This window comes from Porites lutea, chromosome 13 (assembly GCF_958299795.1).
Source record: "Porites lutea chromosome 13, jaPorLute2.1, whole genome shotgun sequence".
NCBI classification, from domain to species: Eukaryota; Metazoa; Cnidaria; class Anthozoa; order Scleractinia; family Poritidae; genus Porites; species Porites lutea.
The window spans coordinates 3,029,758-3,044,425 of record NC_133213.1 but is presented as its reverse complement, the minus strand read 5'-3'; the positions used below and the strand labels follow the sequence as shown (position 1 = coordinate 3,044,425).

The following is a 14,668-nucleotide window of genomic DNA, read 5'->3' as shown; positions in this document are numbered from 1 at the left end:
CTAGCATTTTGTTTTCTTTTTGGAGCGACAGAATGTGAGACTAGTACTTCTGAAACAAAGATTTCCACTTCAAAAGGAAGCTTATAGTTTGTGATTTGTTCAGTAATTGCTCAACAAGCCGTAAAACGCGCTCAGAATAAAGATGGCCTCCAAACCAACACCTGACAAAAGTTGTTTCTTTGTTTCAATCACTTCAAGCCGTTTGCTACTCTTATGACGAGCTCTAGAGATTGTTAGATGTCTTTTTCTTTGAGTTAGATTCGACAAATTGCTAACAGATCAATGTTGCAATTTGGAGCTTGTTTATGTTGTTTATAAAAGACAGTATAATTACCTTGTAAGTGACACGTAACCAATTGGAAGAATGCGATTGTACTTAACAATGAGCTATTATCTCAAATTTCTTTAAAAAATTGTGAAAGCATAAGTACTATCTTTGGTCAGAGAACCACGTTATACGCTGTGCTTGTAGCCGATCCCAGATTTAAAAATCCAAAATGAAACATCTCGAAATCCGTCCAGCTTCCGAAAGCGACTTCACTGCGGTGGTAAATCTCTCTCGAGTGACTTACGAAGATAGATTTGAAGCAGAGCATGACTGTATTCCTAACAGATTTAAAAACTGGCTAACAGAACCGAAACGTTCCTCTTTTGTAGCAGAGCTAGGCGATCGAGTCGTTGGTTTTCGCACGTTCGTCGTCGTGAACGAAGGGCGTAGTTCGTCATGCGATGCAGAGAGGATTCATCCCCAGTTTCGACGCCAGGGACTACAGACCCAGTTGGTTGGAGCAAACAGAGAATACATTCGTGAAAACTACCCTAATGTCTCCCGAGAGTTATTCTACGCTCCAAAACAGGTATACGCGAGCCGACAAGAACTGTTCGCCGACAAGGTTCTCTTCAAACAAGACACCCTAGCCTACTATATCGATCAGACTAAGTTGGACCTAAAAAAAGTGAACCAGGAACAAGATCGGCTTGGGGTGCAGGTTAGGTCTTGTAGCAGGGAGGAGTTTGAAGATGAGATCATATCAGGGGTGTTGTTCCCAAAGGAAGTGTTCACCATCGATGGTCTGGCTCTCGAGGCTTCGCGCTCGAACGTGGGTGCCATGCTTAAAGAAGGAGATAAGATAATTGTGGATAACACCGAGGATGACGAACCGTTCAAATCGTTTAGCCACGGGCGTCTGTCTCGCAGGAACAAATGGCTTCACTGGGAATGCAATGTCTATGCCAAGCATCACCTTCTTTTCCAAGCGCACGTGCTGGAGCAGGTGAAGTATGCGAGCGAAGTCTTGTCTCCTGACAACAATCTCGTCCTCGTCATTCACTTTCTGTCAGACAGAAGTATGGTTTCCAGTGGGCGAAAGCTGTTAGAAGGAATCTTGGCCTATAAACCCTGCGACTGCCTTAACCTAAAAGAGGAATACGTACACAAAGAGAGTTTACATGACGAAAGTGAGAATGACGATTCCTTCGACTGATTGTTAGCTGCAAATCTAGTTGACCTGAATTCTTGCCTCAGTTCTAGTTCGTACTTGTTGCCCAAGTAAGACAAAAACAATTTTTTTCATGGATTTTTTAAGAGGTCACCTCGTGACACAAAAACTTAAAACATCCGTTTGTAGTGTCGAATTATCGTGGCGTGACGAGGCTGCCTTCACCTCAATGGTTTAAAATAGCACGAAATAGCACGAAAAGAGATGACCGATCAAGGTGTGTTCGATTGACGCTATTCCGGAATAAAAATGCAAAAAAGTTTTGTGACAAATCTCTTTTACCAGCAGGTTTCTTAGACCACTGGAATGCTACATACATCTTAATAATGTATTTTTAGATTTGGAGATGGTATGATGTGATGAATTGCCTAAACAGATAATTTCTAAAAGTTTATTCCATTTATTCTTGTTCTGACGGTCAAACGAACGCGCCCAAAGTAAAGCATATTTTACTTGGGTGACAACAAATATCTTAAGGCCTGTTTACATGGCGGTGGGGGAACCCAGGTAGGTGAGGTAACCCGACTGTCCATATAATCTCTTATTTTAATTTGATCACGTTTACTTGGGGTGACCATACGAGAGATTGTATGGACAGTCGGGGTATCCCACCTAAGCGGGTTACCTCTCCTACCTGGGGTCCCCCACCTCCATGTAAACAGGCCCTTAGAAAAAAAAGCGTTACATTGGGAGTTAAAGGAGCTGTGTCACGAAATTTAGCCAAATTAGGAAATAACATGCAAAATGCCCGTTAAATTAAGAGAAACGTAAAAATAACCGCTTAAAACTTTAAAGGAATAACATAACAGAAACAACAGATGTCACGGATGGGCAAAACTGAAGAAGATTGAAAAGGATTGAAATTAGGATTTTTGAAAACTGTTCAGACTAACAGTTTTTCAAAGTTGATCCGATGCTTGCAACTTCAAAAATAATGCTCAGGAGACATATTTGTTTGTCTCGGATCTCTGATTTTGTCATTTACATGTAATTTCTTTGCTTACAACTTTAAGTTCCATAGCGATTGAGGGCGAGTAATTGGCAAAATTAGACAAAATGAATTGGACTGCCGTGACACAGCCCCTTTAATCGGGTCGGGTTTGGGAGGGCGCGTGCCGCAAGGCATTCGCATGTTTGGTTTTAAATTTAAAGTGAGGTTAAAGTCATATCCCATCCCAAAATTATCCAGTAATCAATACTCCTTCATAGATGCGCATTTTGCTGCCGAAATTGTGAAGCTATTTGAGCCGGAATATTGGTTTTAAGGCTAAGTTTCCAGTATCTAGTTCTAGTCCCAAAATCGCGACACTTTTTGTGCAACAAAGTTTTGATAAAGGATAAAACGCAGGTGGCGTTAAAACTTAAAATATCTACAACTAACAATTCAGCTTTGAAATAAAGATGACCATCAACGTTGCGTGAATTTTTTTTCCATCATTTTTTTAAAAACTTTTCCCCCCTTTTTTTTTTGGGGGGGGAGGGGTGGGTGGGGGAGTCAATCTTCTGACTGTGTATTTTTTATCTCCACTGCACCTTCTTGCATGCAGCCGGACTTGTTCTAGATAGAGAACTCAATATAGTCTGTATCAGGCATTAAGTCTGCCTGCGATGGTGGCTAATTGCATGGTGTCCCAGGGGCGGATCCAGGATTTTTTAATGGGGGTGGAGGGGGGGGAATTATAACAATCGGCCATCAAACTATACGTTAATTTATTTTAAGTTGTCCTACGTTTGTCCCAAAACGAGGCGATTTAGGAAGGACGAAGGCTGGTTGGCTTCACAAGGTTTTTGCGACCCACGTATTTCTATATTTTTTGGCCCCACATATTTCCGTTTGTTTTTCCACGTAATATATTTTTCGGTGAGCTGTTCTACAGGGGCGGTGGCTAGCCACCCAATCCACCCCCACTGGATCCGCCCTTGTTTCCTTCTCCTCCTTCTCCGTCCGATTTTTATGAAACCGAAACAAAATATGCTTGATTAAGGTTTTTGCAAAATAAAAATTAGCGGTACAATTTTTCTTTTTGGGTTTAGTCTTCCTCGACAATTATCGGCAGAGAGCACTGGCGACAAGAATTGCTCACGAAGGAGACAATCAGGGAAAATACATGACGTATTGAACTTTCAAAAACAAAATGGCGGCTGTTGTGTTCCGTCGCAGAAATGGGAATAGCGCCTTGCTAATCAATCTTTTGAAGAGAGTGTTGCCATATAGGAGACATTCTGTATCAAATACACTTTTCTACAGTACAGAAAGTGCGACATCAAGATCGGAAGAGTTCAGCCTTCGCTATCTAGAGGGAAAGCACGAAGGTGCCTTATTATACCCATGGCCGTATCCTTGGTTAATGGGCCATTCCATTTAATATATGCACCCTCTATTGATGGGCCCTTGAATTTTCCCTACAGAAAAATAGGAATTTTGCATCTCGGGAAAATAAGATTAAAATGCCAACCCATTACTCTTTTCAAACACAGAGAGATCGTTGAAGAGAGCTGAGGTCACTCCTTCAGAAATGACTCCTGAAAACCCCCTCTATAGCTCCCCCTAAAATTCCCGGTTAATTCAGTGGTGGTGGAGTGGAAGGATGCAGACTTTGAATGGAATGGCCAGTATTTGTCTCATTGGTAGAATTTTATCAAACGTAGATGTTCCTGGCCAGCTTCACATAATTGTCAGATGATTGGATACATCCCCACCACCGCATTGGCTGTGTTGTGGTTAGCATAACTTAAAAAACCCATCAATATCTTTGTGAGCTGTTGAAACTTCTTACCAGTATTTTCAATGCTATACAGCCATTGAAATTGAAAACATTTGTGAAGGTTTTCATTTAATCAAATGATTCAAATAGCACTGGCTACCAGTGTGATCAAACCATTTGATTGGTGGAAGTCTACTTCTGAGTGATTTTTCTTTTTAAGGTCATGTAGCAGTTAAAATTGTGGTACACTTTAATATAAAACTTGTTTAATAGCTAAAACCTGTGACTCATATGTTATCACCTTATCAACAGGGATTGCAGTATTTGTTATGAACAGACCAGAGGCTAAGAATGCCATGAGCAAAAAGTTTCTAAATTTGGTGAGCATTAGCCCTGAAACATTTACCTTATTGATTTGTCATAACAAGCTTTTAAATCTAAGGTTTAATCAGTTGCTAAAGACCCTAGTTTATAATAACCAAGATGGGTGGCAAAGAGTAAAAAAGATGCACAAAAATAAGATGGCATCACAAAGAGTTTTGAGTCTTGAAGATCTGGCCCTGGGTGTTCAAAACGTTGGATAGCACTATCCACCAGGCCCCAGTTGTTCAAAAGGTGGATAACACTATCCATCGGATAAATCTCTATCCAGTGGATAGCGCAATCGGTTTCCCTAACATTTATCCACCGGACAGTGATTTATCCGGTGGATAGCGCTATCCAGCTTTTGAGCAACTGGGGCCAGATAAATAGCTATCCAGCGGATAAGTATTATGGAAATCCATAATTGCATTATCCAATAGATAGAGATTTATTCAGTGGATAGCGCTACCCACCTTTTGAACCACTGGAGCCATTAATTGGTGTAATTATATCTGTTCAATATAATAAAGTTAATGTTGTTGTTGTTGTTGAGCTAGATCACAATTTTCTGAGACTCAAAGGGCTCATGGCATAGCGTGCCTAGAAAAGAATTTATCTTCTTAAAATAACCTTCTTAGAAGTCCTATAATACTAAGACTTGCTCTAAATAACATACGTAAAGACTTTCTTCATCAAATTAGCTGTCTTTGCAGGCTGCAACATTGTGTAGAATAGTACATGAGGAAAAATATACCAATAATTTGTTATTTGAAGCGAAGGTCCCTTTTACTGTGTATCTCACAAAATTGGAACACCAGAAACATTTCGGGAATGTTTTTTGTGTGCAATCAGTGTAATCAATCAGGCATAGAAAAATAAACTGCCAGCAGTATTAATTTTGGCTTGCTTGCTTGTCCTGATCTTCACTGTGATTAGCAATACACAATAAACATTCCAAAAATATTTAAGGTGTTCATGGTTCTATTATTTTGATAGTAATTCAAATCTCAGTGCATAAGGTAGAGGGTGTAAGTACTGTAAACATTACGTCTTTAAGTCAAAAGCCTTGATAGAGCACACATAACAATAAAAGTGTTTGCCCAAAATTAACAGTTTATTAAATCCTCTTTTGTTAAGTTCACAGAAGCCCTTACTTGTGTGAAGTTTGACAAGAATGTTCGAACAGTTATCTTCAAGAGTGATGCACCAGGTATGACACTGAATTCATTGAACTTAAAGATTCACTTTCTAAGTGATATTCATCTTATCATTATGGCATTATTTAACACTTTAGAGTGAATAATGGAGTCTTGTAACTAAAGGTAGGTCTAACGTTTGAGTCTATGGACAAAATCCTGAGGTTTAACCATTCAAATGAAACCTCTTTGGCTTTACTTTCACATTGCACTATTTATACTACTACATGAGAAATTTCTACAATTTGATTGGCTTAGAGCAGTGGTATTTCAGCTTAATTTGAAATACCTACATGTGAAAATTACAAACCTTTTGTGGGTAGTACTATAAACAAATTTATAATAGCATGATTTGTACGTGATATTTGGCAAAAATACAACTCGTGATATTTCAAAATTGTCTCAAATTTCACTCGCCTAACGGCTGGTGAAATTACGTATAACAATTTTGAAATATCAGTTGTGGTATTTATGCCAAATATCACTACAAATCATGCTATTACCTATACTAATTTTCTATCTTATCTAAACAACTTTTGGGAGTTTAAGTGCTAAATGCTTTTTCCCCCTGTGATTTGCGCTTTTTGTTATGTCCAGGTATATTTTGTGCTGGTGCTGATCTTAAAGAAAGAGCCACAATGCCTGAACATGAAGTTGGTCCTTTTGTATCAAGAGCAAGAGCGGCAATAATGGAACTACATAACCTGCCCATGCCAACTATCGCTGCACTGGATGGCCACGCCCTGGGTGGGGGTCTAGAAATGGCTCTGTCATGTGACTTCAGGGTTGCTGCAGATAATGCCAAAATAGGCCTGACTGAAACGCGCTTGGCAATTATTCCTGGAGCAGGTAATATCCGCCAAAATTTAGCTACGTGTAGTCTAGGCAACTCTGAAAAAACTTGTTGAAAGAAGACGCAAACAAGCGATAAACAAGTTAATTACACTCAAACCCCGCTTTACGGACGCCTGCTTAACACGGACACCTCAATATTAATGACAGTTTTCTTTGTCCCTGGGGAAAGAAAACCCTTACATTTTCTCTAAATTCAACTCGCTTAATAAGGACACCCAAGTAATACAAACACTTTCTATGACCCCCTCAGTATCCGTGTTATCGGGGTTTGACTGTACTACCGTTAGCCTACGTGTAGAGCACCCTCCCCCCGACAAAGAAAAACCGGAGAGAGGGAGCTCCCTCTCTCCGTTTTTCCTTTGTCGGGGGGAAGGTGCGGCTACGCGTAGGCTATACTACCGTCATTGAAAGGACGTCTCTGCCAAAAGCAGTTAGCCTGCAGAAATGGCGCTATTTTCCCTCGTTTTTTAGGCGAGCACGACGCGCAAGACACGCTCGTTGTGGATAGCTCGCCTTTCCCCGTCACGCTTGTCTCGGGCTCTGCCCCTGCTTCGCGCTTGTCTTCGCTCGCCTGAAAAACGCGAAAAATAACGGTTGTTCTGCATGCCAAAAAGCACTAACCCGCTCTGATTTCACTAGCTTCGCGGACCATAATTTTGATCTTAACTTTTCAAGCATTTTTCTTTCAGGCGGAACACAGCGTCTACCTAGACTAATTGGTGTATCCAAAGCCAAAGAAATGATCTTCACTGGAAAGATGATCAGTGGAGTAGAAGCCGAGGAAATAGGCTTAGCAGATTATGCTGTTAAACAGAATGGAAACGGCGATGCAGCTTATCAAAGAGCCCTCGTATTGGCTGAAGAGATTCTACCTGGGGGACCTGTGGCAGTTCGAATGGCAAAATTGTCAATCAATAGAGGCATGCAGGTGGGTACACTGTGACTTACTCGGAATGTACTAAAACCGGAACTCCGGATCACTCCAGAACACCCCTGGGACAAGTCAGTATAATCTTGAACAACATGGTAAACCTAGCGTGCAGGTGAATTCTAACTTTCGCCACACTTGGGTTGTACTAATGCCCGGAACACCGGAACACTCCGGAACATCCCTGGGACAACCCGAACACTCCGGAACACTCCGGAACAACCCGGCTACCCTGGTATGCTGGTGAATTCTAAGTTTCGCCGCACTTGTGATGTACTAATACCAGGAACACCGGAACCCAAAAAGACTCCTGGGTCAACTATGTGCAATCTGGAGAAACCTGGGAAACCTAGCATGCAGGTGAATTCTAACTTGCGCCACGCTTGGGATGTATATACACTAATATACGGAACACCGGAGCACCCCGGAGCACCCCGGAGCACCCCTGGGACAACCCGGAACACTTCGAAAAGAAACCGGATAACTTGGCATGCGGCTGGGTACTAACTTTCGCCACGCACGTGACGTAGAAATACCCGGAACAATAGAACACCCCAAAACACTCCGGGATTAAAACCTCCCGTAAGTTACCACTAAGGGGCTATTTACATGGAGGGAGGAAGATCCTAGAAGGTGGAATAACTTTACGTTGGGTTGAGATGCAGAAATTTCGGCCCGTGAGTTGTCCAAGTAGAGAAGGTTAGAGAAGGAATTAAAAATGGCTGACGACAAAATTAAAAATGCAATTTGGGTCCTTTTGCTCTCTTTACTGGCGTCAATCACAACCTTTCAGGAAAATCCAAAATCGAAAAACCAGACTCGGATGTTGACGCCCAGAACACGGAAACAAACGACTGCGTAGCCCCGGGGAGGGGGGGGGGGGGGCACTTTAGGAATTTCGTCGCGTTTGTCCCTAGTGCTAGGATCTTCCTACCTCTCAGCTAGCAAGTTCCTAGTGCTAGGGACAAGTACAACCCTTTCCATGTAAACTGAACACAGAAAACATATGGCGCTAGGATGGTCCGCCTTCTAGGATCTTCCTGGTACTAGGATCTTCCTCCCTCCATGTAAACAGCCCCTAAATCTTGGCATTTTGAGTTGTCGCTTACGCCAGGTTCGACTCTACTTAACTTACCAACACGATGTTGTTGTTGTTATTGTAACTCCAGGTTGACCTTACTTCTGCCATGTCATTTGAGGAGACCTGCTACGCACAGGTACATCTATATTTGGTAAAATCTAGCGCTGGGGCGAGAATGTTACGCAGAGTTTATTAGAAACCTTTAAATTTTAGGACGAGGACGAGATTAAACTTATATATTTTTTGGCGTATTATCAAAAACAATATTCATCCCGGAAAGCTTCACTGTTTTTTTTTTTTGTTTTTTTCACCAGAAAGTTAACAAGGTTCGTTTTATTAAAAGAGGTTAAGCCCTCTCCCGATCGCAAAATGATAAAATTTCTATTATTTGCTTACTTATTTCCGTCACTGCGACATTCTCGCTGAAAATCGTAGTAGAATGACGACGGTCATCATTCGACCTAACGACAAGTCTACGCTTGACTTTTTGACACATAACGAAAAAAAGGGAACAAAATTAAAAAGAGGGCCGCCCATACGAACACAACCTCGTAGGTCCTTGTGGCTGAAATTTTTGACATTTGTTTCCGCAGGTAATACCGACAAAAGATCGTTTGGAAGGACTTCGTGCATTCAAAGAAAAGAGAACACCGCAATACACGGGAGAATAAAAAAGCTATTTCTTTATTTAATTTCAAAAAAATTAATAAAGAAAACGACTCACGATACCGAAGCATGCAGAAGTTTTCCTAAAGCCATGGACTTTGAAAATGGATCTTAATTGTTTTGAGAAAACAAATTGCACCAACTCAAAGGAAAATTTTTTAAGACAATTGGCGTGGCTGTTTTAAAAAGAATGTAATTATACTTCCCAAACTGGAGAAACCTATTAAAATGCTCACCATCAGCTTGGCTACTAAGTCGGTTTATCCATAGTTAATGGAGGTGACTGGTTATGAAGCCCGGCAAACATCAAAGGAACAAACAAAGATGCCAAGATTTATGTTGGAAGGTCCACGACCCTGCACAATCTTTTGTTTTGCGTTCATACGTTATGCATGAATTACGTAACCAGCACGTTTCTATTGGTTAGTTCCTCAGTACGGAGTAAACAACTATTGTGTTTTGTGCAGGGTCAACGCCAAAAAAGAGAACAAAAACATACAACAAAGAACTTTGTCGGGTTTCATAACCATTCCCTCTATTAACTATGGTTTATCCCATTTAAGTCGACTCATAAATAGCAAGATAAAGCAAAGAGACATCTGTTTATTTGCTCAGCTTGGCAAGACACGGTACCTCTTCGCTTAGCCAGCGTGTTGCGCGTGCAACCAACCCCCAACATTAATCCAGTCACAATCAGTCTTATTCCCAATTTATATCGTGGAGTTATTTACATGTATTATAAGGCTCATATTGACAATGTACTGTAAGCTTACATCTACTAGAAAGCTCGCATTTCCTGAAATCAATTCCATAAAAGATGAAACAACCGATTATTGTGTACCATGTTATCTGCTATAATATCCCTAGTAAGTCCTTATTTTAAAATATACTCGTTAGCTCTCGTTCGATTGAAAAGCGATTTTACAATCAGACTGTTTCTCCATACATCGGTCGCCGAGGTTCAGGGGCACCCAACGACTGCTTTCTGTAAAATATCTGTTCGGAGAAGCAAATATTGCCCAGAATTTTCTATAGCTTGAAAAAGGCTAAAAATTTCTAGATGACGGTTCCACTCATGTACAATTTTCGAAGCTTATCTAATAGATTCCCTACGATTTTCTGAAGTTTACAGTTTTTGCATTTCTCTCCTCAGACTAAGCTATTTTTCGTAGAAAAAGGAAACCTAAAATTTTGGGACTCGAAAATGCGTTGGAGGGAGAAATCAGAAAATTTCTTACTTTCGTAAAACGTTGAATGGCATCTAAAATTTTCAGAAAAATAATGCTGAAGCCCTTGTAATTTCAAAATTCCTCAATTTGCCTTAGGATGACCGAATTGATCATACCCTTAATTCTTGTCACCAATATTGCAAGGAGAAATGTGATGCTGATCACTCTTGATGGGTTAAAAACGGAGGCGTTCTGTCTTTGACAAGCAGAAGGACGAGCAATTTCAGAGAAAAGGTAATATCAAGATAAAAGTTAATGTCAGAGAAAAGTTAATAACAAATTTAACCTTGACAGCACACAAGTTATTGATGCGAGATATGACATACCGCTTCTTTAAGAGCTTATTACATGGAAATTGTTGAATACGACAAATAACGCATTTACACAAACAATACAATAACCCACTGGAGGCCCTGTGAATCATTTGCTGTTTCATAATAAGATAACCTGGCAAAAACCAGGCGTGGAGCCGGAGGGTGTAACTTAATATTACAGATTAGAGGCATCTGTAGCCTGCGAACAGCAGACGCATTTCCGGTCGTCGCTTCTCTCCCTCCGTTTAATTTTTGCTCTGGATTTAACCTTCTTTTTTTTTTTGAAGCATAATAAAGCATGTTTTAAGTGTCTGAACAAAAGCTGAATTTTTGCTATCTACTTTCGCATCATTTGATTCACTCGTCCTTCATTAGTCTGGATCACGAGACTTACAACGGTTAAGTTTTTGGAGGCACTTTAGGAATTTCTGGGTGGGGATGTGCCGCTGGGACCCTGGAACCCTTGACCTATACCAGAGCTAGTTCAGCTGAATTTTGCTACCCTATACTAGAGTAAACTCCCAAAATCCCCCTATCCTAGAGTAGCCGTTTCCCCAGTCTAGATAAAATCTTCAACAAACTGATCAGTTTCCTGAAAAATCATACCCTATTCTAGACCCAAACGCTCTGATTTATATACCCTATCCTAGAGTAAACTGCTTGAAAACCATACCCTTCACAGCGACACATACCCATATAGCCCATATATGGCAGTACCCCCCCCCCCCCCGGGGTTTTTTCCTTATTATTGCATTGCACATCCTTACTGCACATAATTACATGCATGATTAGTCTGATTAGACCGCGCACATTAAAACATGGCGCCTTTTACCTTAAAGCTGAAGCTCCCTAGGGAGATAATCTTCATTTTCCTTTAAACGAGTACAGTGATCTATCATTTTGTTTCCCTTTTTTTTTAGATGAGCATTAATTTTCTTTCTCTATAATAAACGTAGACTTCAAGCAAGACTGATGGAGAATACGAAGTTAAACTAGTAATCTTTTCGTTTATTCGTTTTTCTGAGACTTCTGGGGAGGACTGTAACTTTTACTTTGTGCTAACAGACACCATTCGAATAAACGAAATGTGAAAAAAATACCGGATGATGCACACCACCTTTAAACGACGGATGTTTATTGGAAATGGACTTTTAATATAATTGCTTTGACGTTCAGAGGTTTTCAAATTTTTAAACGTCCAAATTTACCCCAGCTCGCAACATATTTCAAAACGTCAGCGGTAAGGTTACATCACGTGATCTTTAGGACGTTTGTTCGATCCTTAAGCAGTTCCTTGTTGCATCTTTCAAGGCCACCTGGACTCCGGTTTTGAACACCTCTAAGAAGAGACGTTCGTGGAGGGGGAGAGTCCTTCATCCGAAGTCTTCCTCATAAACGTAAACTCATTCAAGAAAGCACGCCTTCCTGACTCCGCTCCCGTTCTCTTGGAAAGACGAAGTTATAATACACGATGAAAGAGGCAGCAGATTTCTCTCCCTACCTCATCATAAACCTCGTAGTCAATTTCTTCTCATGTTACACAACAATCATGTTGAACATTGTCTTAATATTCGCGCTGCGAAGGTCTTCATCACTGCCAAAGACTCTAAAAGCATTGATCCTTAGCGTGGCTGTTTCTGATCTTGGTATTGGATTAGTTGTCCAGCCTTTGTACTTAGCTCGCATGATTATGCAAATACAACAAACTGACGACCAGGAAACTTCTAAAGATATATATAGAGCTCTGCATCCCATAGGACGCACCCTTGGTTATGCTTCATTCTTCGGTGTCACAGCTATCAGCGTTGACAGATTCCTTGCTATCCACCTTCATCTCAAACACCAGGAACTTCTCACCTACCAAGAACTTGTGACGTACAAGCGTGTTGTAGCTGCAGTGATCTTAAGCTGGCTTCTCAGTGCTTTCCTAGCCCTAACCGGTGTTGTGAGCGGTGGATATGTTTGTAACCTTGCAGCGGTGACTGTGGCATTGGTTTGTCTCCTTACCATGGGTCTAATATATTTCAAGATTTACATTGCCGTACGTCGCCACACCGTTCAAGTTCATGCACAGCTAACCCAAGCAGTGGCACCGAACGAAGAAAACCGATCAAATTTTCAAAGAGTGAGAAAAACAGCAGTTGGTACCTTTTACGTCTATCTGTTGTTTCTGGCCTGCCATTTGCCAATCGCTATTGTGATCTTGGAGACACAGAGAAATAAGGTGGGGAAACATATGTTTATTTACACTCACACGCTACTATATTTGAGTTCATCCCTCGTTCCTCTGGTTTACTGCTGGAAGTTTAGACACATCCGATGCGCTATCAAGAAGATTCTGCGCAACATATTCGCAAGTCAGAATCAGATTCAAGAAGGTTAAATTTTACTAACTCAGTAAATCAGCCTTTGAAAAATGACATGGCCTGTCTAGTCTGTACACTCATCGTGCAGGAAGTTATAACGGTTTTCCTGTGTCATATTTAAACGATAGACCTAAACATTTGTTTGTTTCCCGATTTATTCGTTCTTAATGGCCTTATTCGTCCTTTATTACATATAAAAACGCAAAACGTACTGTAACTTTTGCTATTAGGTTTGTTTTTATTATAAATTGCACTTTTATTCGGGTGACAAAAAATTGGCGGAAGTTAGAACTTTAATCTAAAAACAATAGTATGCAGATAACCTCGTACACCTGTAACCTATAAATTAGAAATTCTTAGTTTTTTATGATTATCATTTTTTGAATGACATACATGTATAACAGTCTGACTTAAGGTAGAATTTTCAGGCGAATCGATTAATAAACCTCACGAAAATATTAAGTTTAAATTAGGAAAAAATGATGCACGATTTGTTATGTAAGTACTAGTTTTAACTAATAAAGTTAAGATCATGAAGAGCGATCAAAGTCATCATCCTTGACCCTTTAAACCCTAGGATCAATATTAAAATTCTCCTTTGTCGCCCCTATTCATTTACTATAGAAGTAGTGAGGGGAAGTTGATAAAATATCAAGCAAATACATTCTGTGTGATCATGTCCTAAATTCTCAGCTAGGGACTATGCTAAGCCGAACATCCTTCAAGAAAGGAGCGACTTAAAGGCGTCTGGATATCAGATAAAACACTAAATGTTGTGTTTAATACAGCTTCTCAATGAACAATGATTCTTGAAGAAATTCAAAGCAATGAAAGTTCGCAAAATTTTGTGGTAATTAATATTTTCCAACCTCCGTTACGGTAGTGATTTCCAGTTTTTGTTTTCTTTTCATGAATAATTAATGAGCTTAGGAATACTCAAACAACCTCGTTCTCGCTCGACGGAGTAAGTCGAGTTTAAGGACTCTGGGAACGAGGTCGTTAGACAGACCACTGCAATAATTCACACGTCACCCCAAGGCTCGGGGAAATGAAACAATAGGAATCACCTGGAAGTTCAGTCATGAATAAATATACATCTTTTGTTTTATTGCCCCAAAACTCTGAGCCTGTAAAGACCACGAACTCTTGCATTTTCAATAAAACAGTTTTATAATTAACACAAGGATCAATTTTTTTTTCTTTTAGTGGTACAATACAAAAGAAGTTTAATTTATTTTTGCTTCTATCGAAGTGCAAAAATTTATATTGTCTTGTGTTTGCTGTGAGATTTCTAACACATCAATAGCAGTGCTATTTCACATCATGATGTGGCGCTGAAAAGACAATTAATTATTTATCACACGGCAGACGATTACAAAATCATGCAGTCATTGGCTTGAAGGTAAATAAAACATTTTAGAATGGTTAATGAAGCCACGTAGATTAGCTGCAGCTAAAATCGAAAA

At 40.2% G+C, this 14,668-nt stretch overlaps 3 protein-coding genes across 3 annotated transcripts; all 3 read left to right on the top strand.

Moving 5' to 3' along the window:
- The first annotated feature begins 402 nt into the window (after positions 1-402).
- On the top strand, positions 403-1,739 carry LOC140923018 (uncharacterized). Its single transcript, XM_073373072.1, has one exon. It carries the CDS (start codon positions 498-500, stop codon positions 1,482-1,484), a length of 987 nt encoding a protein of 328 aa, XP_073229173.1. The 5' UTR covers positions 403-497; the 3' UTR covers positions 1,485-1,739.
- A 1,868-nt stretch (positions 1,740-3,607) lies between these two features.
- On the top strand, positions 3,608-9,439 carry LOC140922888 (methylglutaconyl-CoA hydratase, mitochondrial-like). Its single transcript, XM_073372926.1, is given in 7 exon segments — positions 3,608-3,812; positions 4,517-4,584; positions 5,705-5,777; positions 6,361-6,612; positions 7,308-7,546; positions 8,716-8,763; positions 9,221-9,439. Coding segments are annotated over 7 exon segments (963 nt in total). The 3' UTR covers positions 9,299-9,439.
- Positions 9,440-12,307: 2,868 nt separating this feature from the next.
- On the top strand, positions 12,308-13,219 carry LOC140923597 (adenosine receptor A3-like). The gene has a single exon (XM_073373670.1). The coding sequence runs from the start codon at positions 12,308-12,310 to the stop codon at positions 13,217-13,219; it is 912 nt and encodes a 303-aa protein (XP_073229771.1).
- The last annotated feature ends 1,449 nt before the right edge of the window (positions 13,220-14,668 follow it).

What these genes read in the sequence shown, in the direction of transcription:
- LOC140923018 (XM_073373072.1), top strand. Translation starts at nt 498, where the DNA reads ATGAAACATCTCGAAATCCGTCCAGCTTCCGAAAGCGACTTCACTGCG.
- LOC140923597 (XM_073373670.1), top strand. Translation starts at nt 12,308, where the DNA reads ATGAAAGAGGCAGCAGATTTCTCTCCCTACCTCATCATAAACCTCGTA.